Source organism: Gambusia affinis, linkage group LG19, assembly GCF_019740435.1.
Source record: "Gambusia affinis linkage group LG19, SWU_Gaff_1.0, whole genome shotgun sequence".
Lineage (NCBI taxonomy): Eukaryota > Metazoa > Chordata > Actinopteri > Cyprinodontiformes > Poeciliidae > Gambusia > Gambusia affinis.
This window is the reverse complement of record NC_057886.1, coordinates 10,462,673-10,490,034: the sequence shown is the minus strand read 5'-3', so window position 1 is coordinate 10,490,034 and position 27,362 is coordinate 10,462,673. Positions and strand designations below refer to the sequence as shown.

Here is a 27,362-nt window from a genome sequence, read left to right as displayed (position 1 = left end):
ATGAGTTTTATTTCCCAGCATGTTAGACATGCCAGGCAAAATTTTTCAAGTCATCTTTACACCTTTTCTCAGGTTTTCAGAGGTGTCTTGCGATGATTCCGGTAAATGTTTGGTATTTACATAAATGGAAAAAATTAAAGGCTTTTCAGAGCTATATGTCCTCAGTCTCTACAGTATGAGTGCTTCATTTTTTTGTCAAGTCTGGATTAGATCCTTTGTTGTGGTGGCGTTTTGTCCCCCTTAGAAACCAGTTTTTTTTTTTTTTGTTTTTTTTTTTTCAAAAGTTTAAGGTGTGTTTAATCAGCCTGTTAGGACAGGCTTTCAATGAGTGCTAAAGTTTGCTGAATCTTTCTACTTGTGACTAATGAATTTAAAAGGGTTGTGAGATTTTTGGCATCAATTTGGGGGTTTATCTAGCAGCAGTGATGCAAACCTCTATGTTTTAGTATCGTGGTATCATAAACACAAGTTAGCCTATAAACTGAAGATCAAACTGATTTTTAGCCTGATAAAAATGCTTAGGCAGCTAGAATGGTTTCATTTTGGAAAAGGTATGTATTTATTTCCACAAATTCTGATTATGCATTGATTAATTACAATTATTTCTGAAAATATTTGAATTCAGGAGTGTATAAAAGACCACAAATCAGCTGTCATGACTTGTTCAAAAAGGATGGCCACAATTAAAGTTCAATTTGACATTCATTTTGTTCCAAAACAGGTAAGTGTTTTTTTTTTTTTTTTTTTTTGTCTCAAAATGACACATTCCAGACAATGCTGAGCATATATTTGGTTAAGTCTGACAAAGGTAAATGTGTAAACTACTAGTAAAGAGCTCCATCTGTCTTTCCTTTTAATGAAGAAAAAAAAATCATATGCTTATGTGCTACAGACTGAAAATAACAAAATTTCTCATTGACTTTAGAGGCTGCAGACAGTTGGTCTAACGACCCCTGGAAACGGTATTATCCTCTGTGAAGCATACTCCTGCTATTGGAATGGCTCTCATACTAGTGTAGGGCATATTTGACATACACTAGGTCTCATGGATCCTAATACATCAACATTCTTAAAGAGTTTATTCTCCCTCGTGCTGAAGAGGAGATTCCAAGGGGAAAAAAAACAACAACTTTCAAGCATCAGTGGCCTACAGGTATGCCGTCAGCATTTTGGTTCCTTATTAACATTACAGCGTTGTCACGTCAATCTTCAGACTATAATGGAAAATTCTCTGTTTCTGAGGGAAAAACCAGAGATACAGAGGAATGTTGGTGTGCTCCAGTTGTTCTGGCATACTTGTATACAAATCCCAGAGGCCAGTTCTCCCCTGGCAACGCAGGTTTGAAGCTGTTCACACAAAGTGTGAAGAGAAACATTCGTTCTGATAACTAATTTAAATAAAGTATTTTACAGTTTATGCAGATTGATATATATTTTTCCCCCACCCATCTCCCCTTTTGGTCAGAAATGTGATCTCGTTTTACTCTTTGATTTGGAATCTGCAAAGTTTCAAATGCATTATGTGGCACTTAATGAAACATATTACACATATTATAACATGTGTGGTAAATATTAAACGTTAGATTCTGAATTTTGGAGCTTTGCATTTCATATTTTAAGAAACATACGGTGAATTTTATGCTCTTAGATTACTTAACAGCAGGGGGCGCTATGTACTTATTTTTAATTGAGATTCTTCACCGAGCTGGCAGCAGCATCAGCCTCTGAAGTGTAGAGAAGGAATGTGTTTGTGTATGTGTTGTCTTTTATTTTGTGCGTGTTCACACTGGAATTGAGAAAAAAGAAGAAGAAAAAAACCCCTGTGAGGATAGCAACTCCTTTCTACAGTCTCACACTCAGGCAACATTAATGTCCCGTTCTACAACACCCAGTCTGCACATGTCATTAGCAAAGCAGAATTTCCCCAGGGTGAGAGTTGCAGCTACAGGGGAGAAAAAAGAGGCTAGAAACAATAGAGAGATAGTAAGCTGGGGAGGCAGGAGAAACCAAAATGTGACAGCGCAGGAAACAGGAAAAGAGAGCATTGAAAGAGAGAGTTTAATGGGATGCTAAAAAAAAAAAAAAAAAAAACTCACAAAAAGAAGAATGCCTTTGGATTCTCTGGTGTTGCAGAGAAATGCACCGACTCTCAAGCAAAGTTTAAAAGACAAGAGCAGCACAGAGGATATTCAGGAGAAAGGAATTCATCAGGATTTTTAGCTCGCTGTCTGATTAATAACCAAAACTGTTTTACTTGTTAACAGCTTATGTCAGTTGCCACTCAAGTTGAGATGAGGCAGAATAATTTCTCTGTCATTTGAACTGATTTGGAATCTAATGCATCATGCCCTGAAAGCTGCTTGACCAAATTTTTTTTTATTCTCTGTTGCCAAATCAAATATTTGTCATTTTTTCCTCAGTACTCGTTATTTAATACAAAAAGTTTTAATCACCAAGGTGACAGATGTCAAAGGAAACATGACAAAATTGCAGAGGAGAAAATAGGCTTGTCCTTTTCATTAAAGTTTGAAACATCTGTGCTTCATGGTTGAGCGACCAATGCATAGATAATTGCCTGAAGAAGCATGAAAATATATACATTTTACAAATCACCACAGGAAAGAAAATAAAAACCCCAACAGTTCACTTCTCCCAATACAAAGTCAACTACAGGTATTTTCAAAGCAGAGGTGGAAGAACCTTGTATATTTTTATAACTTATGGGATTAAAATAGACAGTGACTTCACCGCTGCAGAAAGTTGTGGAACCTGAACTCCACACCACCGTCTCAGCAGATGGCGTCACCTCAAGAAGAAAGCCAGAATCAACGAGCTGTCTGTTTTTATTCTCTCTCTCTTTCTGACCATCTCCTCTTTTGTGCTATCTCTGTTTTGCTTTTGCCTGTTTTTCCCCTTTTTGTGTCCTGCAGTGTTAGCAGTTTTGGCTTTTGAAGAGCCAGCCAGAGTCAGGAATGCAGTCACTTTGAGAGTCCAGACTTCCCAGCTGAGATTTAAAACCTGTCTGTGTGAACAGAAACTCATTCTCTGTGCTCATCCTCTGAAATCGCCACCAGAAAGAGTGGGGAGGACTGAATGGTGTAAAGTAGTGGAAGAAAGAAATGTTTCCAGAATCTTGACATTGCATTATTATTATTTTTGTGTTAGCTGGGTCGTCAGAAATTAGATAATGCACTGGGTGTCTGCTGAGCATTTTTGATTTACTTCAGATTTCAGAAAACAAAGTTGGCAAGGGGTGGAACAAGAAATATAAAAGCTTTTAGGTTAAGGCTTTTTATGGAAAATTGCAGTATGTGTTATGTGGATGAAATCACTTTCACCACAAAAAGGGGCTATTGACCTTAAGAGTCCATAAACGGCACAGCTACAGACACATATTTTAAAACGGGTAGAAGAAGCCAAACATTTCACAACATGTAACCTTGTGTCCATGGGGCTGGGCACAGCTGACCTTGCCTACCTTCTAATATAAAAGTCAATGGTCTTGCAGAGTGTAAAAAGACCTAGAGGTGTGTCCAAGTGTGCAGAGAGAAAGCCCGGAACTGCAGCGATACAATGACCAACAAAATATGATTTATGAGATATGGTGAAGAAAATGTAACGCTTCCCTCTTATGGACAGCTGAGTCATCAGATAATACCTGCTGAATGTGTTCAATGACTTCATTTTAAAAGGGTTTGATTAGAATCCCATTTCTTCAGCCAATATCGCCATGGATGATCACCTTTCAATTAATTTATTTTGCGGTTTATTTTATCTTGTGGTTATTTACGTGTAGGAGAAACATATTAGAGTAAATTCAAACACATAAATCTTGTTCTAAATTATATTCCGCGATAGTAGCGGAAAAGATTTTGACCTTGCAGCCAAAGATTTTGTGTTTCCAGTTTTTGCTCTTCACAAAGGTTTAAATAGTTTCTGATCCAAAAAACTTCAAGTGTCCTTACATAAAGAAGATCAAATAAGGTTGTTAGTGTTTTGGCTTGATTTCCTTCCTTCCCAGTGAAGACAAACAGTAAATTTTTTACATATTGGTAAAATAACATCACGCACAAATATATCTATATATATATATATATATATATATATATATATATATATATATATATATATATATATATATATATATATATATATATATATATATATATATATATATATATATAATAATAATAATAATAATAATAATAATAATAATAATAATTATTATTATTATTATTATTATTATTATTATTCTCAGAGAAAAGCCATCCAGTCATATTGTCATATTCAACAAATTATTATCTATCTATTATCCATTGAGGGTTGTTTGTCTGTACAGATTGTGAATTTTCTCTTTGGGTTCAGCTCCAGTTGATTTTGCATAAATTTGTTTTAGTGGTTCCTGTGTCTCCATCTATATGCTGCTAAAGTTGTGCTCAATTAAATATTCAGCAGAGTAAAGAGCAACACTTAATTAATGATTCAAAGTCTGTTTGCTAATATTACTGTAAAAAGTGAAGCAAGTCGTACAACTAGGATGTACGACTTGGCTAAACTTAAAAATATTATGAGACGCATTAGCTCTTAAGATTCTTATTAGGTTTTAACTCGTGTAAGCTTTGTTTCATAATTGCTTTTCTGAGATTTCCGTCCTGAATACCGTCTCTCAATTATCCGTTAAACATGTGTTTTTTAGTCAAAGCAGAAAGAGTGTTTAGTAAAAGAAATATAAAAAAATATTCTAAGACAATATCTGTATTCTTGTAAATATTGTGAGCAAAAAGTAGAGAAGCCAATAAAAAGTTACATTTGTGCCTTATGTGCTTTTTTTATTGTTTTAATACACCTTTGGATTATACTGAATACATTTATTGATTTTGTATCACATCAACTTGCTTCCCCTGATTTATCTGTAAACACACAAGGTTTACTTAAACTGGGATGGGTAAACCATTTTCAAACTTCAACTCCAAACCATTTTGTCTTCATCATCTGAACCAAACCAATTAAAGCATGTGTTATGAGCAAACTAAATGAAGTAAATGTGAAGATGAAATGTGAAGGTTTGTGAGGATAAAGTTTAAACATTTCATGGAAAGGAGCTAAACTTAGTCATGTTTCTTAATGTTGAGCTTCTGAAGATTGTGTAACCCTTAAGGGTTTGTTTTGCATACATTTACTCCAAAGAAACCCAATAATCTAAAGTCAAGAAGCACCAAAGACGTTGAGTTTGTGTGTTTAGTAGATGCTTGAAGTTCTCTATGAATCTCTTGTTTAAGAATACCTTTTACACATAATTAACCCGGAGTGTTAATCAACCTCTAATCAGCATGTTTGTTTCAATCAGAAATTCTTCAGAATGTTCTCCTGAGAGAAATGCTGATGGTAGCAGTCTGTCCTGATCCCTCCTGTTTGTTCACAGCACACTGTCGCATGAATTATGTATCCGAATAATTAGGCCTGTCATTACGGTGTATGGTCAACTCCTCTCTGATGTACTTCAGTAATACAATAGACATTTTTATCTTCCACTTTTTTCCCCAGCTTCATTGGAGGCTCCCTTATTATGGATGAGAGGGTATTTGTCGTACCTCTCGGGACGCTGCATGGCATTACGCAGGGGAATACAATGAAACAGCATGATAACAAGATAAAAGCCTCGTGTCGGACTTCAAAGAGGGGGTGGCTGCTTACACACAAGCAGGATGAAACCTAGTCTGTGACGGGGTGATTTCAAAGGGGGCTGCCCTAGTTGAGCATGTGATGTTAACACTTTCCTACACCTCAGAATGTACTGGAAATATACAGGATGTTGTACATTAGAAGGGCACTCATAAGTAATGGCAGGCTTTCTGGATGAGGGTTTATTTTGGATGGAAAACTTCGTATCATTTCTTGCAAGCCTTGTTTTATGCATATGTAACTTACTAGCACGCATCAGGTTTGTAACATACAAAGATTTTTGCTCAAAGTTAGAGCAGATTCTCTAACTGTCGTTCCCCATTATGTACTGATAGTTGTATCAATACATAACGTAGACAAAAAATACAAATTGAGCCGTTTAATAAAATAAATTACAGAACAAGACATATCATACACGCAACGAATCCTTTTTCCATGGACTCCAAACACACACACACCCACCCGCAGGGCACACACACAGTTACAATGTATAAAATCAGATGCTTTGCTAAGCGCGAGGAATGCTAATTATCTGTGCCTTGAACTTTGACCTTGGATTGAAATCAAATTAGATGAAACTATGTTCTAGTTGCCAATGTTATGATCAACGAGGAGGCTAATCACTTTTAGCACCACCAGTATGAGCTAACAGCAGCACACATCTGCTCATTATATTAATGAAAATGCTAAAGGATAATGTTACTGAATAGATAGTGGACATGATTTGGGTGTGTGAACGATTTTATGACATGCAAACTGCAAACCAAACATTTAGTTTTTTTTAATTTATTAAGTCAGTAGGAGCCGTATTGGATTTCGAGACAGAGTTGGTAAGACTGTTCCACTTTAATGTCTGACGTGCCAAACAAATAGAAAATATCTTCTTTTTTCTTCACAAAACTTAACTTCTGTCGATAAAATGTTTTAAAAGGACTTTGATACTTGGAAACTGCTTGGTGATTTAACCTGCATTCAAAAAAATTTGAGGTTTGCTCAATTCAAACATTTTGAAGCACACAAATTTGTGAGAGTTGAGGTTGGAAGACAGGATAAGCCTGCTTTCGTTTTCACTCAGAGTTCTTAGGTAGTTTGACTCTTCCTTCCAAACTTCTCATTGTTTTTTCAAACACATTATTTTGATAGCAGCTGTCAACAAAGGGCAAAGTACTCAGTGCTGTCAGCAACTCCCCAAAACCTAATTTAAATTTTTTTTTTTTTTTTTCAAACTAACCCTTGCCTTTTGACACCTTTAGGACACACTGTATCACTTGCATGTTTGGCTCAGAGTAAGAATGTAGTATCTATCTCTTGTGAGCCTGTAAGTCTTGACAAACTGTTTGCTGTCTCTGTAACACATTTGCATGTCGCCTATTGATCTATGCAGTGCTTGGAGAGGGCGGACAGTCCTGGCAGTTAGGAAAAATGCCCGCACTTACCAAGGAAAGGAGTGGATAATCACTGGTATATGTCTCGACAGATGTCACAATCAAATCATCTTTCTGACAAAACAACATATTTGACAAGTATGCTGGACTGCCCTAACAACATGACATAATAGAGGAATGCTGGAGGGCGGCCTCTGTATTCTGAATCCTTTGCCCTTTCATCGATTCAGGGTTTCAGAGGCTCCCTATTGATTCCCTGTCTTACCTGCTATAGAGATCAGTCATGGACCTGATTACTGATGCCCTTTGCACAATAGTGAGATTATACAAACAAGTTTGACGAGCCAGGATGTTATGCAAATATCAAAGATGTAGCTTCTTAATTGCTCTTAGATTTAAGCATCCTTGGGTTTCAAACTGGTAGGACAATGCGTGCATTTGGGAGGTTTCATCTTTGCTTCTGCTCAGCTGCAAATGCTGTCATATGGCATTACTATGAGTATACAGTATTTTGGTGTCTCTGCATGTCAATGTTTACATTTATGCTTGTGTGTGCGTGGAGCTCAGCTTATTTTCCTCTAATCATCCTCTGTGTGTCCATGATGAGTAATGAAACCTTGGCTGTCTGGCGGATGCTGTTTAATCATGCAAATCAGTACCAGACTTGTTCCCTGCAAGGATATTACCGATGCTGGCCGCTGAGCGAGGCCGACCTCCTCCCGGCTGATTTACTCTGCCCTCTTCCTGCTGCCCCTGCTAGTGACACCACAACGGTAATGTAGAGGATGACAGAGAAGGAGAGAAACAAAGAAGAGCAGGCAGGTGAGTTCAGGCACTACATCCCTGTTTTGTCATCAGCTGCTTTTCTTACTCCCTCACAAGGTTCTATAGTTTTTATGCAACTGGTGTATGGCTAAATAAATTAGGGTTGTTGAGATATATTTACAAAACATATTACTTGTGTCCATAGATGGTAGCCGTTAGGCTGCAAGTCAGTCGGGTGCAGACATGTATTTAATTTTTTCCTATTGCATTCTAGGAGATTGAAGCCAATGTGTACTGACATTTGCACTGATGTGTACTGAAATGGAAAATTCGGCAAACACCTGACTCTCACCTCACAACCTGCAGGACCTGGTCTTCTCTAGAAAGCTAATGCACACAGAGACAAACATGCATGCCAGACTTGCACTTGCATATATTGAGCGTAATTGCTCAGTTTCCACAGGCAACATTAGGGGAAAATTGTAACGTTTGATCTTTATAACTCACCTATTTTTGCATTAAAACATTACTTGGACCTTGGCATAATGTGCTCTAGGCCTAATGAAAAACCAAGCTAATCGCTGTTCTGAGACAATTAGTTGTGTTATTATTATGTTCTCTGCACTGATTGGTCTCACATAATTTTTTCTAGTTAAGCTTGTTCTTTTTGGACACACCTCAGATTTGAAACCAATTGCAAAATTGAAGACGTATAATGCTACGCAGCTTCATTTGACATGGTTTGAATCAGCTGCTGCTGCGAGCTATTAACTATGTTTCTTTGTTAAATGCAACAAATCATGAGTATGATTACGTTTGATTTTTCTATGCATTGCAGGTCTCTTCTAGTTAAATTTTTCATCAAAACAATAGAGGTGATTGTGAGACTCAGCTATGCTTAATGTGGATAGAAACAGCTTTATTATCAGAGTTGTTTGGGATTTTTTTCTGCTTCTCCTTGAGCGCTTGTATTACCCTGTTAAGTGGAAATGGTTGGTTCACTTGTCTCAGGTAAATCCTGGGTGCCTAAAAGAAAAACTCTGTCCGCTACGGGGTTACTGTAGTGCAGCTTAACCCACACGAGTAACACACAGAGATTATGTAAAGAAAACCGAGACGTGCTGAATACTGTTAAGAGTAAAGTGGATTGCTGAATTATGAGGCTATTTGAGAAAAAGTGCCAGCAAGAACTTAATCAGACGTGGCAACGTCTAAGCTGAATGCTATGAAAGTATCTCCGAAATACAATTTTTGTAACACTTGGGTATTTGCCACTGTGGTCTTTTAGAAAGACTCAACTCTCAACAGACAGTCGGATATGTAAACAAGGACAAAGACTAACATTTTTGGAAGCATGTCCAGTGATCTGATGATACTAAACGTCTGACTCTGATGTATTTGGCCATATTGACTATTGTAACTTCTGAAGAAAAAATGAGGAAACTGGTAAGATGAAAGGAAAAATTATCTAAGCTAGGCAGTCAAAAAAACTTAACTGAATTACATAAACTCTAAAACGTATCCTCACAAGTGCTTGTCTAGAACTAGCACACATGCTATTTCTTAGCATGTTCTAGAACTAGCATGTTAGAACTAGAATAATTAAGTTGGCTCAAAAATAGCAAAAAACATTCGAGCCAACTCTTTCAGTTCCTTAAAAACTTTTCAGCACGTCTCAGTGTCATGTGTGTATATTATCCTTGCGTTTAGCATAAAAACTTATCTTGGTCTGAACTCATCTAAAACAGCAAAGGTTTAATCTGGTTTAATGTCAGACAGATGGAATGGTAATTTTTTATCTAGAGTTTGTAAATATCTGGTTTCAACCTATGCTTTAACAGTTCAGTGTCAAAGAAAAAAAAAGTCATGTGAATAAAGTAAGGCAGAAGTGCATGCTTCTTTAATATTCAAAGAAAGCAACTTAAATACTTTCTGAAAGTCTAAAGAGGCATTAATCAGGACCAGTTTAAAAGATTAAAAGGAGCAGCTTGGGTGCATAAAATATTTAATGAGCATGACTTAAGGCTTTTGCACAGTTTCCAACTACTGGCAATGATCTATTCACTCCCAAGTTACTACTAAATGCTTATAACACATGCTGCCTTTTAACATAAAACTTTAAACAACATATGGATGCAAAGTGTTGCTGAGCAATGCTGCTGCAAGGCCCAAACCAGCTTGTGATTTACATCCTTTCCCCCCAAGCATACATGGTAGCAAATAGAAATGGACATTTACTTTAGCCTTTTTTCAGCTGATTTCATACCATATGTGCGGGAGGGAGAGCATCTGTCGCAAAGTAGGAGCTTGCAAGTACAATGTATCTGCAACTAGAAGCATCCCCCTGGAGAGAGCTGCGCAGGGTCACGCTACATTTTAGCTCTTGTAAAACTAATAAAGCAAGCAAATTAGCCTACAGAGTCCGCTGGGACCATGCAACTATTAAAGCAGACATCCTGAAAACGATCTGTCACACCGCCATGCCTAAATAAGATTGAGCCCGTCTGCAAGGCCAAATTGGATTTTATTTGGACTCAAATGAATTCAAATAAGAGCAAAGCAGGTTTTGTATTCTTTTTACAACACAAACAAATTTGTGGTTGTGTTGGTTGTTTTTTTTTTTTCTGCAGCAGTTGCAGTAAAACAATGAATAAATGAGTTTAGTGATATTTAAACAGATTTCCCCGCCACAGTTTTTAATCCCCAACAGTGGGACTACATAAATTCACAACTTTGGCACACTGCACACTTCAGCGCAGTCTAACACTTCATAGTTGAGTTGCTGTAGGTCCCAATCGCTTCCAATTTGCTATGACACCACTAATGGCTGACTATGGAGTATTTAGTGGGGGAGGAACATTTACTATGTGACTTATTGCAGAGGCGGCATCTTATTATGATGCTACATTAGAATTCACTGTAGTTTATTTTTTTTTTTTGATATATACCTGTGGCCATAAAGTGACTGGAGCGCATAAATTAAAACATTTGGAGGGATGATTGAATAGTTCTTGCAAAAGAGCGAAGCAGACAGCACATTCTCCCCTGAAAAGCGCAACAGGCAAAACTCCCTAATACGCAAGGAGACATAGGAAATAACAGCAAGCATTGCAAAGACAGGAGATAAAAGGATTAGGTCAGTTTGCAAATGTGCTTACAGAACATGCTAGCACAGGAAAGGTCGACTGACGTACAAAATTCATCATGTCAAGAGGACAAATATTTGCAAAACCCCTTTTTATGGTTTTGCCAACCACAGCAGAAATGAAGTTTTCACTCTGCAGGTCATGGAGTTAAAAAGTGGCTGTCCACCGACAGTCAAGCAGACTGTCTGTTTAGGTGCTGTTGACATAGAAACAATTTGTATTTTTTCTTCCTCCAGCCTTCGGACTCTGGAGCTTGCTTGGGCGTGTGATGTTTGAAAACGTTCAAGAGCTTTTAGTGCAGTTGCCTATCAAATGGTCATTTCATAGAAGCACCGCATGTTACCTCACTTGTGTTACTAGTACAGCATCATTAGTAAGTTTTGAAGAGGTTCCAGAGCAAAGCAAATCTTTGTATTTTTGTAAGGATTATTATGGCATTTTAAAAAAAAATACCTCACCATTCTTGCTTGATGCACATATCATATGCTTTCTTTTCTGTTTATGCATATTTCTGAGGATTCAAATTTTAAAGCGCTCGATTTAAGCAATTCCATTTAATTTGGTTTTATATTTAAAATTAAAACTAAATATATGCCGTATATTTCAGAATGCGAAAAGGCAATTATTATGTACTTGTCATCATTATGTAAATTTTGAGTCACATTCTTAACTTTCAGCAGAATCCCATCTTTCTTTCACACTCTTTTTTAATTTCTATGTTATATGTTTTTTTTTCTCATTGACTTTTTTTGCGCTAAGCTGCTTAAGTTAAAGTTTATTGTAGAAGAAAAATAGTGGAAATAATATAAGAAATGAGTAATAATCTTCAATCTCATTTGAAACTTTTAAATATTCATGGAAAAGTTCACTAATTACTCCACTGTGTCTTGAAGCAGAGGTTAACCTCTGATATAAATAATTCAACGGGTTATGCTTGCTGTAACCGTTTCCTCCCCTGCTCATAAATACCACTGAGACATTCTGGTTATTTGCTTTCAGAAGAAGGTTAAATGTGAGTACTTAAAGGAATTAGACCAGAAGACACTTACTTCGACTTATCTAGCAACCCTAAATAGGAGTATCTAGTTTATTTACTTTGGATCAACATTATTAGCTTTTTCTTCTTTTGGTCTTTCTTTTGGTTTGTTATTTTGTTTGTATTTCCTTTTAATTCCTGTAAAGCACTTTGTATTGTCTTGTTGCTGAAAATGTGCACATAAATAAAATTACCTTTACTTTTACTTCTGCATGTAATGATTTGTTAGTATTTATTTGAGGCTTTGAAGTTTCTGTAGTATCAAAGTAATATAAAGTCTAAAGTGTATTTATGCTGAGTTTGAGGAACAACATAAAACCAGGAATCTACAGATTGTTTTTTCAAAATATTGACTGATCTAATTTACATACCACAGTATTGGTTGTTGTGACCAACACTGGCTGTTCAGTATTCACTATTTTATTTTTGAGAGAGAAAAAAAAAAAGCTTTTCCTGCTTCTCTTTTATTTACCCCGTTTTGAGACTCTTCATATCATCTCACTCTCCTTTTTAAAAAGCACACATGGCAAAATGTTTTTTCAAGGTGGACGGATCCTGTGCAAGAAGTGTTGGCTTTGGTTTCACCTCCAGAGCTCCTGTGGATACACAGCATATGTTCAGATATAAAATAGCCTTTGAAGATTGCAGTATAGCATAACGGCACATTCGTCTTTACTTTGTTTTATTGACGCTTCCTTAAACGTTCTGGCCTCTTTTTTTTTCCTGTGCATCCTCAGTTGCATTCAAGCTCATTCATCTTTTTCCACCTGCTTTTTGTCCTGTCTCAGGGCTGTCTGTCTACCCTGCTACCTTGCTGTCTTTCTCTTAGTCTCCCGACCGGCTCTGCCTGTCAGCGATACTGGTGCATTCTGTGAACAAAGACTTAGAGACAGTGAGGATAAATTGCAGCATTGGCTACAAAAGGAGGCAGGTGGGTTCTTGATCCAAGCTTTTACACAAGACAAGAAGACTTAGCAATCAGCAGGTTCTGAAAAAAAAAAATTCATTTTCAGCAAAGATTGCTTTAAGGCGACCTCACAAACACACTTGAACAAACTCATGTGCAGAAAACTGTAAAATAACCATGGGAAACAAGCTCTCTAATCAAGGAGGAACACTCTCTCAGTGAGGACTTGCCTGCTCAGCAGAGCGACTAATTGCAGTGATACATGAAGTAACAGAGATGGCAGATAAAGACTTGTAAGAAAGACTTTTGGGAGGGGAACACACACACAACAAGTTCAGTTACTTGACAGGGGGAGGAGATCGACTACAGTGCCGCTATACAGTAGCTCTTACACAGCTCTTGTGAGGCAGAACACAACGGCTGTGTGCAATGTGCAAAAAAATAAATAAATAAAAAATATACGGCTTTATTAATTTCCAGTATTGAAACACACAGCAGAGGCACATGGCCACCACCCGCTGAACCTGCAATCCATTCGACGTTGTTCTGTTTTTGAGAACCCCCACTTCTGGTAGAATTACTCACACCTGCAGTCCAGTGATGTTTGTTGTCTCCGTGTAATTCAGCATGACACATCAAATGCATGTAATGCCTAATTCATACCTCCCAGTCAGCTCTATAGTCACCAGAGGCCATGTAGATTGCAGAGTCTGTGTGCCACCTGGACATTTGTTACCGCATTGGCCGCACACGCCCACAGGGATGAAATAAAGGGGGAGGAGAGCCACGGTAAACGCACAACAGAAAAAGAAAATGAAGGGTCAGATTATGAGCAGCAGAAGAAAAAAAACACTATCAACAAAGATCGTTGTGAAGAAAGCAGTGAGGAGAGATCTGTTGTTTCCATAGTGAGCATAATTTGGCTCTCAGGGACAAAATGAATAAAACCTGGACTTCATGTTAAAGGGGAGGTACTATATATATATTATCCAGAAACACAATAATAGCACAATCAATATGGTGCCTTCAGTTGTTATGAAAATGTTGCAAAAATCAAAAACAAATAAAAGGAAATTTGACTTTGCATCATTGCTGTGTATGACCCTTTGAAATTGGCCACTGTCCCTTTAAGAACCTTCTACCCTTTCCAAGACTCCCCCTTCAGCATTTCGCAACAATACTGCTCCATGCTCTCCAATGATGCAGTTTACAGCCAATTTTAGGAGTGTTGTATTTCATATGATAAACTCAGCAGACATGCAGTTCCTCCAGGTGCTTGCTAATTGCTGCTGCTGCTAGTCTGGAGCCCATGAATATGCTATTTATTCAATAATGCAATGACCAATATTTTAGAAATAAACAAGGTGTGACAGTGAAGTTAAAGCCTTAAATGTTAGACTGGAAATGGATACCAGTGCTTTGTTAAATACAGGGGGCAAAAGTTGAGGTTTCCTATTAAATTGTATATGTTTATGCTGCTTTATAAATGTCTTCATGGGTATTCTGTGTGGATACAGAATAGATTCTAGAATGCAGCTCTGATCAAAATTTTAGGCACATGGTAAGGGCCACTGTGTGTTTATAACATATTCAGACTAACTCAGAGTGTTTGAAATTCATGAGTGTCTCCCCAGTTTGTCCTTCGTTGCAACCTTGTGTCATGCATCATGCAAATTCCAGCATGTCTGACTTCAAGCTGATGTTCACAGTTTTATTATCATTCTCAATAAACTCGTAACACAGCATGCATTAGAGGCTAAAGCCAGCATGTCTTATCGTTAAGAACCATCTGTGATAAAGGAATTTTCTTTAGGATCCAACAGTTTCAGTCTTAAACGCTTTATTGTTTAAAAAACCTGGCAACACTGACAAAAAAAAAAATCTATCCGCGTTTTCTCTTTTTTTTTTTACTACATGGCGCACGTTCATTGAAATATATATTGTATTTACAAAAAATAAAAATATGTACTAACTAAGTAATACATTTTTGCCGTCCTATGACTGTTCGGTTAATATGCATAGCTAAAACTAAGATCTTTCCATTTGTGTATCGCCCAAGTCTCAGTAATGTTCAATGAGTTAATACAAATTTGAGGGACCAACAAAAATAATGCAATTACAGCAATGTATTGGATAAACTAACAGTACATATAAAAGGTGATCAAATTGCTTCTCTGGATGCATGAACCTTTTAAAAATGAAAACTAATATGTTCCTACAAAATACTCAGGGAACCCCCGTAAAGAAAAAAAAAATTCAATATTACATTTAAGACAAAAGAAAACCCTTAATGAAAGGAAATAAGAAGATGGCTCCTACTGATTTGAAACCTTCAGCGACTGATACAGATGGCTAACACAGACTCTGCTTCTTTCCTAAAACAGATGATATGACTTCATTGATTGGTTCCTTTAGTCTGCGGCAGGACTGTCAATACAGAACAGTGCATTAATTTGTACCTACCTTGGAAACATTTTGTACTCACTGTGACTTCAGAAAATACCAGTTCATTTTCTGCGACCTTTTAGGAGTTTACTGAGAGTGAGACTGTGAGTCAGGATGATGTACGCTTAAATAAAGTCATACTCCCAGACTTAGAAAAGAAATAACAGCTTACTTTTTACCAACAAGCAATATTGTTTTGGAGTGGTAGTTTTGAACGTCTGGTTGCTGTGGATTGTGATTCTGACTTCTACCGGAATAATCTGTAGTAGAAATCAAACTGAAGGCACTGTTGCTGTTAGCATGACTATATAGTCATGCTAACAGCTCAATATCCAGGGAGAGAGACAATATTTCAGTAGCAGGTTTTAGGTTTTATTTCTGACAGCATGTTTTATATTTAAAACATGCTGTCAGAGTGTACCAATCAACTTTGTATCACAGAATGGGAGTAGCATGTTTGTTTTTAATAGTTGTGCATTTTCCATTTGTTATCCATTTGTTAAAATTCCAAAACACTTGTTCCCCGTTGATTAAATCATTCCAAAAGAACTGCACTGTATATTTTGCTTATTTAAAGGTACATAATGTTTAGCACCTTTTCTGCAGCCCTCAGCTCCTCAACACTGAAAGTGAGTTGGAAATACCTTCCAAATTCTCAGCTTTCTCAACCTTGAAATTGGTTTTCATGTAAGGGAAAAGTGGAGCGTCTTAAAGTCAAACAAAGCCCGAGAGATGGAAGCCAGGTTTTTCAAGTCTAGCTGTTGCAATAGACGCTCCCGTCGTTGGGTACGACAGAACCGCCTGCTTCAGATAAATCTTTCAAAGCACAAACCAGTTGCTCGGCGTTGTTACTATGATATTTGTCTCTATTCTCTTACACAACACCAGACCAGGTGTTTAGAAAACAAGTCAGTCACGTTGAAAGTAGCAGTGTCAGTGCTGCTCCAAGTCCCACGGTTTCAACATGTCACTGCATCTCTTTCCCAGCTGCCTCAGGCAAAAAAAATAAAAAAGCAAAAGAAACAGAGAAAATGAGAGTGAGGATGGGTGGGGGAACACAGCCTGTTAGGGGACAAGCTTCAGCCATTAGTGCTGACAGGCACCTTTCCTCTGAGAATCAGGTGCAATGAGCGACTGGATCTCTTTTGTTAGTGTGAGTGAAGGAGAAGAGGGGGTGGGGGATGCAGGGAAATAAACTCACACAGGCACTGATGCAAATTGTGCCAGAGAGGTCATGAAGGCCAGAGTGCTGCTTATTTAAATTTAGAGCAGATTGGGAGCAATGAAGAAATTGCAGCAGCTTCATTCATCTTCTGAAGCCACAGAGAAGAGGGCGAGAACACGGAGCAAAAGAACAGAATTAGCACAAATAAAATCAGATCATTCTTTCCTACACTGAATTAAAGTGTCGTTTCGTGATTGAAAGCTATTTAGTTTGTTTTATGCAATCCCCTTCTTTTATTGGCATGCCATTCTTTCTTTTTGTTGTGCAGCCCTTTCGACCTGCCTCATCTGGCTCTCTTCCCGGAGCCTGAGATAGGATCAGCGGGTCTGGACAACTCCCTGGACACTTAGCCTTGACAGCTGACAGGGGCTGGTTTTCCATGCACGGCCTTGATTTGTGCACGGATCTCAGGTGTGTAGGTTGGGTAAATGTTGGGCAAGCTGATATAATTGAATAAAAAAATAGAAGAACACACACACACAGAAAAAGTTGGAGAAGTGCATCTAGGAGCTGCATTTCCACAATAATAGCCCCTTCTTTCTGCATTAAGGAACAGAATGGCAGCCATTTATCTTCATTTTCAGCCATAGGAGGGTGGAAAAACCCCCCCAAAAATCCCCAGCAACATTTCTCTGTAGAAATTCTCACCCTGTTCACTGACCCTCAACATTTTATTCTCCCCATGGATGAAATAGTTCAACCACAGCTGCCCAGAATATCAGATTTAGAGTCAATGAAACTTGTTTGAGATGGCAGGTCATATACTGCCTGCTCACATTACTCATTAATTGGCCAACGCTGAATTTTATCTCCCGCATTAAACTGCTGAAAAAGACTGAAGGCCACACAATAATATTATGGAGCTCTTTTGGTATGTTGGTTCAATATCAGTTGTCGGCAGCTGAAGTTTTTCTGCATAAAAATGCAGACATCAAAATCTTGACACGACAAAACATTTTAAACTCGTTCAAAGAAGAAGAGAAGCAACACAAACCAATTTCCAGTTAATTTCATGCGTTCCTTTTGATATTAACCAACTTTGTTGGACTCTTTAATTATTTACAATGAGAGCTGAATTTGGCTGGCTGAGTAAATGTGATGGAAAGATTAACTGCGGTCTGTGGATATCAAGAACTCTGTGGTTTTGATGCCGTTGTTGTTTCCTTTGCTACTTGCAAGTCACATCATGCCAAGGCAATTAGTTTCCCTAACAGCTCTGTGAATGAATGCCTCTTAGTTGCATAAGTAAACTTAAAAAGCGTATAGTCTTAATTTTAAGTGAGAAAAACAGAAATCCTTGTATCTGCTCACATTAGTCTGAATTTCACATCAAAGAACAAGCTGCCCTTCATACATAAATTAAAATTTGAAATGTAACTCCTAGTTTTTAGGACACTGCATGGGGAAGCACGCGCCTGTATCACAGACTAACTGCCCACCAAGAGCTCCAAGGTCAGCTGACCAGCCTCTCTCTGTTCCAACCAATCATTTGAGGCATAAATTTTGTTGTGCTTTTTGTGAAATTGGCCCAATTATGGAACAGACTCCCACTCCATTTGCAATCTGTTTGTGCCAGTAACTGTTGTTGACTGAGATTACAAATTCACTCATTTCCCGAGGTCTTTCAGAAATTGTTTTCTTTCTTTATGTGATTTTGTCTGATTTGGATCATAACTCATTGCTTTTGTTCTGTTTGGTACAAATGCTATACATTATTAAGTTTCTTTACTTTTAACTATATACAAATGAAGTGATTTCATTTGTATGTGAATACACACTATTAAATTATTGTTCAATTTAATATTGTGGGTCAATTTATTTTCACTTTGTGAGCCATTTTTTAAAATAACATGGTGAGATTTGTTTTCATTCTAAAAATTAAGTTTTTATATTAAATCTGCTACTAAGTAAAGGCTATGGAAAGTTGCTTTTATTCGTGTCATAGGTGTAGATTACTTAATGTTTTGTGTTTTGTCTCTTTTTGTAATGAAAAAATGCAGTTTTAGAACTTTGTTTGGGTTTTTCTTTTCTTGATTTGCATACGTAAATATGGCAGAGGATTTTTTTTCTTTTTTTGTCTGAGATTTCACAAATACCTCTTCTTACCATGAAGAATTTTCTACCATGCAGACGTGCTACATTTGACTGATTCATTGGAAAAATATTTCTCCATTTTTATCTCTAGAAGAGTTTAACCGAGCTCTACTAGCCTGAGGTCTCCTTTCCAGCTCTGAGATACTGATGTTAGCAGAACAAAGGTTGTTACTGAGGCACAACCAGATTAATTCCAAGTCAAATTGCTTTTTGAAAAAAAATCCAAGTAGGCTACATGTCTCAGCCAGTCTTCTAGTTGCCATGGGAAGGTAATCAAATCCTCACCACTGGAGCTTGTGCAGCAGGAAAGTATCTTATGAGGACAATCTTTTCAGACAGAAGGAACCCAGACGAAAAGCCCCCAAAATGTCAGATGGCAGGGCATTTCTTGAGAAAACCGTAGAGATTACTTACACATCCAGAAATCTGCACATATGAAAAACACTTTCAGAGTAACAAAGATGCAAACACACCTTCCACTCATCACGCACATATACCTCCACACTCTTGCTGTGACATTTGAAGGACAGCGGCCTGGAGGGAAAACTGGCTTCAAGAGGTTAGATGAGGCAAAGGGCTGGCTGGCCGGCCGGCCGGTCGAGGGTGTGAGGTAAACAACACCTCAGAGTTCAGTGTGTATGCCTAATGTGCTTTCTCGCGCTGACGGCTCCGCTGGGCACTGCTGCCGATGACAAGCTGTCTGCAGAAGTTCCCTCTTCTGCAGCATCTCACCGCTGTTTGTTAACTTCACTCAGCTGTCCGTGTCATCCCTGGACTCTTCCTGGTCTTGTGTCTCCATCCTGTCTTCAGCTTTCCGTTTCTTTCTTTTTACTGTTCCCGATTCAGCTGCTGTCAGGACCAATTCTTTCAATGTAAATAACGTTTGTCAAGATGAAGAGTAGATGTGTAACATCTCATGGAAAAACAATCTTTTTATATTTTTATAGTCATGTGCTAGAACAAAACAACTGTTTCTGACTCAAACTGCCTCTTTTTTTTTGTGGTTTCATAGCAGTGGTCAAAAACATTGGGGCATTTCTTTTACCTTTGTACATTTTCTTTTAAGATGCATACTAATTATATTCCATTATCATTAGCAGCAATGCATTCATGCAGCTCAAAATACATAAATATGTACAATTGTGAATTATACACTTGGAAAGTGTGTTTGGACAGAAGGCAAAGCAGTTTTGGTCCTGGGTTGACTATGACTTAAGTATAAAGTAGAGCCTAAAAACAGCAAATCTAACTACAGGAAAGTCAAAAACTGATAATTACACTTTTCCAAAAAAAATTTGTCTTTGTGCTATGGTTAAAAGTTGCTATTTTAAATAATAATAACAAAAATCTTAGATCAAAATCATCTGGCTTTATCTAAAGAATGCATTGTCACTCCCACCTGAGCTCATAGTAATGAGAAAAACATGCAACATTTCAAATCTTGTAATTAGAATCAAAACATTGCCTTAAATAAAGCTGGTGCTGTGATTTGACACACGAGGCAGTTAGATGTACTGAATAAATAAGTTTGTCATGATAAAGTGATATTCATCACTGTTTTTACATGATATACTACAAGTTCCAGAAATTGTAGTTGCAAGAATTAGTAGGATTTGGTAACTTTGTGGTTGCTATTGGCATTAACAATTCAAGACAACTATCTATTTTTCTGCATTTTATAAATGTTATTCTGTTCTAAAACTTAAGGAACACAATATAAATCCATTTTAAACGTATAACTAAATTACACCAATTTGGAACTGGAAAGATGTGACGTCTGAGTACAAGTGGAAGGCATGACACTGGATACTTGCATTTTGCAAATCAAACCCTTTAGCTCTGTTGGCACCTAACATAATCAATCAAGCAGAAGTTTTGGAGAGAAAAGAAGTGTTTACAAAGTCTCTTCAAAGAAGAGATAATGCATTTATATGAGTAAATTACAATGTATATAATGGCTGTTATCGCAAAAGGTAATTGATGCTATCCTACATGAAACCTGTAGATGTACTTTTACTTCTTCTTTTTTTTCTTTTAGAAAAAAAGCAATTTTTTCCAAATCTTGATGCTATAAAAGTTAGTCAACTACTAAGTTATTACTACAAGCTAATTCTGCAGTGAAATGTTACATTGAATCAAATCTTAAAAATATTTATTTTTGTGGTTTATTAGCCGTGCTGAGTTTCTTTGTATCTTCATATAAAATCCTGTTGATCAAAATGGGTTTCTAAGTGTTTTTGAACATGGTTGTCAGACACAGAAAAAAAAAAAAATATTAAAACTCCCATAACATATTCAATGTTGTTAAAAGGGAAAGCCAACAGTGTCCAACTACTTTCTTGTGTGGTTGACAATTTTGTTTATAAATATGGAATGAAAAAAATGTAAACATAAATTAACATGTTAGCAAATTAGTTTCTAAGGCGCATACTTGTGCACAATAATGCACATACTGAAAATATAAAGAGGCAGTGTAAGAAACATTGAGATTACATTAAATCCTCATGTTGTTGCATAACTATGATATCTAAAGATCTTTGCTCAACAATATTCGACTATGCATTTAATTATATAAAAAGGAAGAACTTTTTAACTGTAAACTTTAAGGCTGATTCACAGTGCTGGCACTTAGCTGAAGCAATGCTTAATATGATCACAAGGTCTTTTGCTAATGCTGTACTTTCCCAATTGTTCCAACCAACCTTTCTTTTTACGATGTGGCGTAATCTTCCATGTTCTCTGAACAAATAATTACCTTCAAGTAAACATTCTACGAATCAACTAGATGGGGAGCCCATTCTTGCAACCTGAATGCTGCTGTGCTAATGGATGTTGACTCCTGTTGACAAGGTTTTCACTCTTCCCAGCATCCACAGTGTTGTCCTTCACTTGACTAAGATCAGGACAACAAGACTTAAATTTGGAACTCTGGTGTTGATGCTACCTTTTTCTCTGTAGCCAGAGAGGTAATTCAAATTTTGGGTTTATTTGATCAGAGCAAGCAATGTTACTGGCCTCAGACTTATGATTTGAAAAACTGGCAAGTTTGACCAGATCTGTCACAAACTAGTTTTCTGTCAAATTTGACATCTTTTGCCTTTCAAGTCTTATCACATGATGCCATTGATGACAAACACTGGACAGGAGTATGGGGGTGTAACCTTGATTATTACTTGTGTATATGGAGAATATTTCTGAAAAGTAATTTTGAGGTTCAGACAAGAACAAGTGAACTTTGAGAGGACAGTAGTAGAGGTGGAAGCATTACTCTACACATAAATAATCACGTAAGCTGCAATATGTGTACTGATTTACACTCTTAATATTGTGTTTGTGATTCTTTGAAAAAAAAAAAAAAAGATTTACATGTGATTCAAGAGGCTTCATTGATGTATGTACAGTGACCTAGGCTAATGAGTAATGGATCATCTGTATATAAATTTTGTAACAAGTTGCTATGAGTTGTTTCGTTCCGAAGTTTGCATAAACTGTGTCCAGTGGTATCAGTTTTTTACTACATATAGCTTTCGATCTTAAAGTTAGCCTTAGAGATATCCAGATTTTTTGAAAAATTTAAAATGGCTCTGGTCAATATTTAACAAAAAGTTAATTAGAAAAAAAGACTGAATAAGGGCATTGTGATAAAATCATCTTACGTTACTGGCAACTTTTGAAATCAGACTCAGTATGAGCTGTTGCACGCACAATGTATAAAGGCACACTTTGTTCACACAAAGATTTAACGTGGTGTTACAGCTCATATCTGGCTGTTAAAAGCACATAGAAACGGGGCAAAATGTAAAAACTGAATCAAACCAGGTAAAATTCTGCTTTGCATTCTGTCTGAGCACAACTTCACAGCTATTGTATAAGATTTTACTAGTGGTTTTTACCCCCCGACCTGAGTTTAATAACCTCATGTGTTCAAGTTGTCCAATTGGAGCCCATCTCTTCTTCTTTGACTGGTATCTGAGAGGGCAGAGGTGCTTTCCAATTGAGTGTTTCAGACAAATAAAAGTGAAAACAGACACTGATGAATTCTGTTGTTCTGAGGAGATAAAAATCACATTGACATCATTTACTCAGGGAACATACATGGAACATTTATTGCTGTGTTGTCAGGCTTAACCTTTTGATGCCATGTTCATTGACAACTATTCGTCTTAAAAAGATATAATAGGACAATATATCTTTGAAGCTAAAACAGCCCTTGGTTGCTTTGCCTTTTCATCTTCATCCTTATACCACAAGTATCCTCCTCACTGACAAACAGGACACTTCAGGGAAAGGCAAGTCACTTTACCTGAAGTTATTTACACACACGCACACACGCACTCTCACACATATAATTGCCTTGCCCATTGAAAACAAACTCCTTGTGATAAAACATAGTCATCGTTGTGATTTTGCATGATAAATGAGGTTGAAACCTCACATTTTCCCACACCGCCTCCATGTTTTGTTCATTCTTGGAAAAAAAATCAAACTAAGGTTATTGTTTAAAACAACAGTCAACCTCGGGCATCAGAATCCTCTTTTTGAATGAAGCAATACTCTAAATGGCCGGAACCAAAATAGGTTTTCATTAAAAGAGAGAAAAAAAACAAAAACATTGCAATTTTTTTTTTTTTAAATTAAACAATAAAATTAGAAAGGGTTGCTACAATGAGATGGAGAAGATGAGTGCATCAAAGTATCATGTGATAAAGTAGCATATGCTATTGCAATCCCAGAACCATGCTTAAGGTGCAGTAGGGTGCCCATAACCGATATGTCGTGATGTAACTCTAAAATTAAAGCTCTCATCGTGATGGTTTATGCTGTCAGAGGTTTTCAGTCATGAGGCTACACGCAAAGAATGTTGCAGTCATGTTTGTGAGCTAGAATGTCCACAAGTGGTGAGTGAATATGGCTGTTCCCATTTCTGGTTGTCCACAGACTTCAACTCATGGGAAACCAAGACAAAAAAACAATTGTCCTTGAGGAGCAAGTATTCCCATAGGAAAATGTGCAGGGGACAATCACTTCAGCGCACACATTTCTTTGAAATTTTTTGCTTTGTCATTTTATGCACCGCCCTCAGTTAAAAAAATGTTACAAAATTGGAAGCCACTGGCAGACAAAAAAGTCCTAGACAAGTCAAAGACACTGCAGGGATTCAATAAGGACAAATTAATGGCAATACGCAAACGTGCCTATTCTCTTGTCTACAAAAATAGTGGAATAGGAATCACATGGTTATCACCCGACATTGAAATCTTAGTACACATCTGTATATAGATTAAAAATCATGGTTAGATGCAATTCCGTCATGCAGTCAAGGTTCTTTGCAACAGGGTCCTTTCATTTAGAATCCTTGAAGATGCTGAGAAAGGAGTGCAGTCAAAAAGAGTGCACTTAGAGCTCCATTTCAGTGCACAAAATGTTGCTTCATGCACACATGTAGGTGCTCTCAGACAGGATTTTGAGTCCATTCTCCCTGCCTCTCTTTCACACTTATTCCTCCATGTTTATGAGTGAGAAATGCTGGCGACATAATGAAAAATAACCGATTTCACGAATCACGTCATGCACAGTTTTACCTCCACTGTCCCTCAATTTATTTCCATTTTCATGACGACCAAGTTGACAGACACACAATGTCGAGACCTACAGTCAGGTTTCAGAAACACTGAAATGTGGTACAGCCAGCAATGACGATGATTTAATTCATGCCTTGGATACCTGAGGCAGTGCTCGGGAACACAAACACAGACCCGGACCGAACTACACTGAACTTTCTATCATCCTCACATTTAAGTCGGATCTAAGCTGAAGGTCGGCCAGGAAAGACAGATATTCCATCTGCCCTTCCTTTCGCAGTCTACGTTCCACCTTGATGTATTCCATCCCAGTAGGTCCTCTACAAGCCTAAATTTAGCCCTGTCTTTGAGACATAAACAGTTTTAAACAGAGTCTCTTGAAATGGATTAGATTTCTTATTTTCAACCCCAATAAACTCAACCCATTAGAGAGAGGAGGAAACTGCTTCAGAGCAATACTAACTCGCTGTTGCATCTTAAAGGCTTGGCTCCCTAACATCCTCCTCGGCTGACTTCCTGTTGTAAACAAACACTGCTGTTTTTCAGTGTGAGCACAACTTCCCATCGGATCCTGCAGGAATACATCTCCTCAGACAGCAGAGGAGCCACTCCTCTGCCCATGGGCATTTACTCTATGAGCCAATTCTGCACCATCAACCATAACCAAGGCCACTCCCCTAGATAGCACATACAGAAATTGTCAAAAATGTATATAAAAAAGTTGAGGGGCAAGATGAGGATTTGGTGTTGAAATACCGAGCATCGTGTTTCATCAGACCTCTGTCTCACTGATGAAGCAGAGAGAGTGAGAGGAATGGCAATGGGTTTAGTTCCAAGAAATGGAAAGACGAAGAAAAACGAAACAGCAGGTTTCATCTATTTTTTCGACAAGACCCCACTGTTGTTTGGCTTGAGCTCTTCCCTTTCAAGCTGTGCTCTTCATCTTTTATTACTCCAGTTCCCTCTCCACTTCTGCTGTCACCTAGTACTCCTGTCCAAGGGTTGGCCAAGAAGCCCTGGGGGTCCATTAGCTCCATTCCCATAATTTCCCTGCGGCCTTCCCTGCACCGGGAAGACAGCAGAAGACCCCCCTTGTCAAGGCTACCTGTGCTGTTGCACTTCTTTACTTGTCCTCCAGGGCATAGGATGGTGCTAGGCGGCAGCAAAGATGTCAGTGACATGCTGCTCAGCGCCTCTGATAAATGTTCACTGTTGCCTGCTTGGCTAGAGCCACAACCACCGATAGAGGAGCCAATGCCTATGCCCAAGTCTTCATCTGAGGGGTCAATGGAGTCGTCACGATTGTAGCCGGGGCTTGTGCTGCCTCGTCCACTGCTCTGGCTCCGTTGGTGTCCCCTTGTGGCCAGAAGGGTTACAGAAGATGGAGGGTTCACCCTAGGCTTTAGGGCCTGAACTGGAGAGGAAATAGTAATTCTGTCTTCAGGCTGTGAGATAGGGCACATGGGTGATAAGGAAGCTGTTGGGATTGGCAATTCCAGGTTCTGCGATGGAGAAACACTGAAGCTCAGTCCTTCTTCCAGGGTTGTCTGGAGGCTCCCTTCAGAGCTGCCAGTGGCAAGGGACGAGTCACTGTGGGATGGGTACTAGAGAAAGGAGGAGTGGAAAAGAAAAAGTGAACGCATCGACTAATACGTTTTATTTTTTGAAAAGTACAACTGCTCACATTAATTTTTTTTCCCCCATCACCCTATGTGCTATTCTTCCACTGTTTTATTTAGTTTGTAACCTCCTTCTGCTTACTTGTGCACAGAGCGTCTTTCGAGGGGCTCCAGGGGAGCGGAATGAGACCCAAGAGGCTGGGGAGGTCAGCCTGAGGCCTCTTGACAAACGCAGGCTCCGACTGCGCGAAGGTATCGGGATGGCTGCCCCTGCAGAGTGGAAAAACTCAGCAGGCAGATGAAAGAGGGTAGAAATGCCACTGGCCCCCTTTTCCTCGTCTCCTTTGCCTCTTTCCTTGCTGCTGATGCTGGAAATCCCACCTTCAGGAGAGAACCACAGTGATTCATTTCTAGACTTCTTTTCATGAAGTCTTTCTTTTATCTGTGTAAGTCATCTGATTCAGCGATGTATTTTAAATTAGATTTTGGTTATTTTTAATTTAACAGCTATTCTGGAAGCATGACAAGCACAAAGCATGAATATAGAAGAGCAAATTATTCCAGCAGTTTTTCCAACTCTAGAGGTTTATTACTGCAGTAAAGCAGTATTGGTTTGGTATTGGTTTTCGACTTAATTTAGATGAATATTTATATATCTCAGTTTAATCTAAACCTAAGCACTACTTCAACAAAACAATGCCAAACTTATCATAATGTTTAGTATTACGTTTTTACCTACCTGTTTCTCTCAACGGTCTCACGAAGTGGTGAGCAAATCAAAACAATACCTCAAACCACACTTTGACTCATTTGATTGATCATGGCAAGATTGAAACACAACTTTCTTCAAAAATAGCCTTGTGGGAATTTACTGACCAGGGGAGCAGAGAGGTGAGCACATCTTTGTGTGGTATGTTTGCATTTCCATCTCTTGCAGTTCAGTCTCTGTGTCCGAGCTGGAAGCCCTGCATTGCAGGGACGGCCCCTGACCTTGACCTTGTTCCTCAGTCTGATGACCACCTCCATGGCCGCCGCCTCCACCACCGGCCTCATCAGAGTTATGGGAGCTGCTGCTGCACCTTCCCTAAAGGAGAACAAGAAAGGGTGCAAAAATCTTCAACAGGAATGAATGTGATTGTCTATGTTAATGCAGATAAACATGTGAACTTTTTTTTTTCCAAAAACAGTACATTTTCAATATCAAAATCTTATATTTATGGAGTAAGACATTTAACTTGTAAGAAAAGGTCACATGTATAAAATGACAAATAAGAACACTTAAATGTGGTCCATAAAGTCTAATGGATTTTCCAAAGGGGCAAGTCAAGCTTAAACTATTGTACACACAATGTGACAATTCCTGGTTGAGAACAAAATTATTAGAAAATGAGAACAGAACAATCCCTGAGGCTTTGCACGGATATTAAACATGTCCTCTGATTTACATCATTCCACTGGCTTTTCATTTAAGTGCCT

At 38.0% G+C, this 27,362-nt stretch overlaps 1 protein-coding gene across 5 annotated transcripts in view; it reads right to left on the bottom strand.

The window, feature by feature from the left end:
- Positions 1–14,558: 14,558 nt before the first annotated feature.
- Positions 14,559–27,362, bottom strand: part of LOC122822409 (voltage-dependent T-type calcium channel subunit alpha-1I-like) — a 161,376-nt gene continuing 148,572 nt past the window's right edge. For all 5 annotated transcript variants that reach the window (XM_044101054.1, XM_044101055.1, XM_044101056.1 and 2 more), the window contains 3 exons: positions 26,763–26,970; positions 26,029–26,267; positions 14,559–25,871 (listed from right to left, as the gene is read on the bottom strand). In XM_044101054.1, the coding sequence (XP_043956989.1) occupies positions 25,140–25,871; positions 26,029–26,267; positions 26,763–26,970 (1,179 nt within the window). In that variant the 3' untranslated portion in view covers positions 14,559–25,139. The remainder of the gene's footprint in view (positions 25,872–26,028; positions 26,268–26,762; positions 26,971–27,362) is intronic.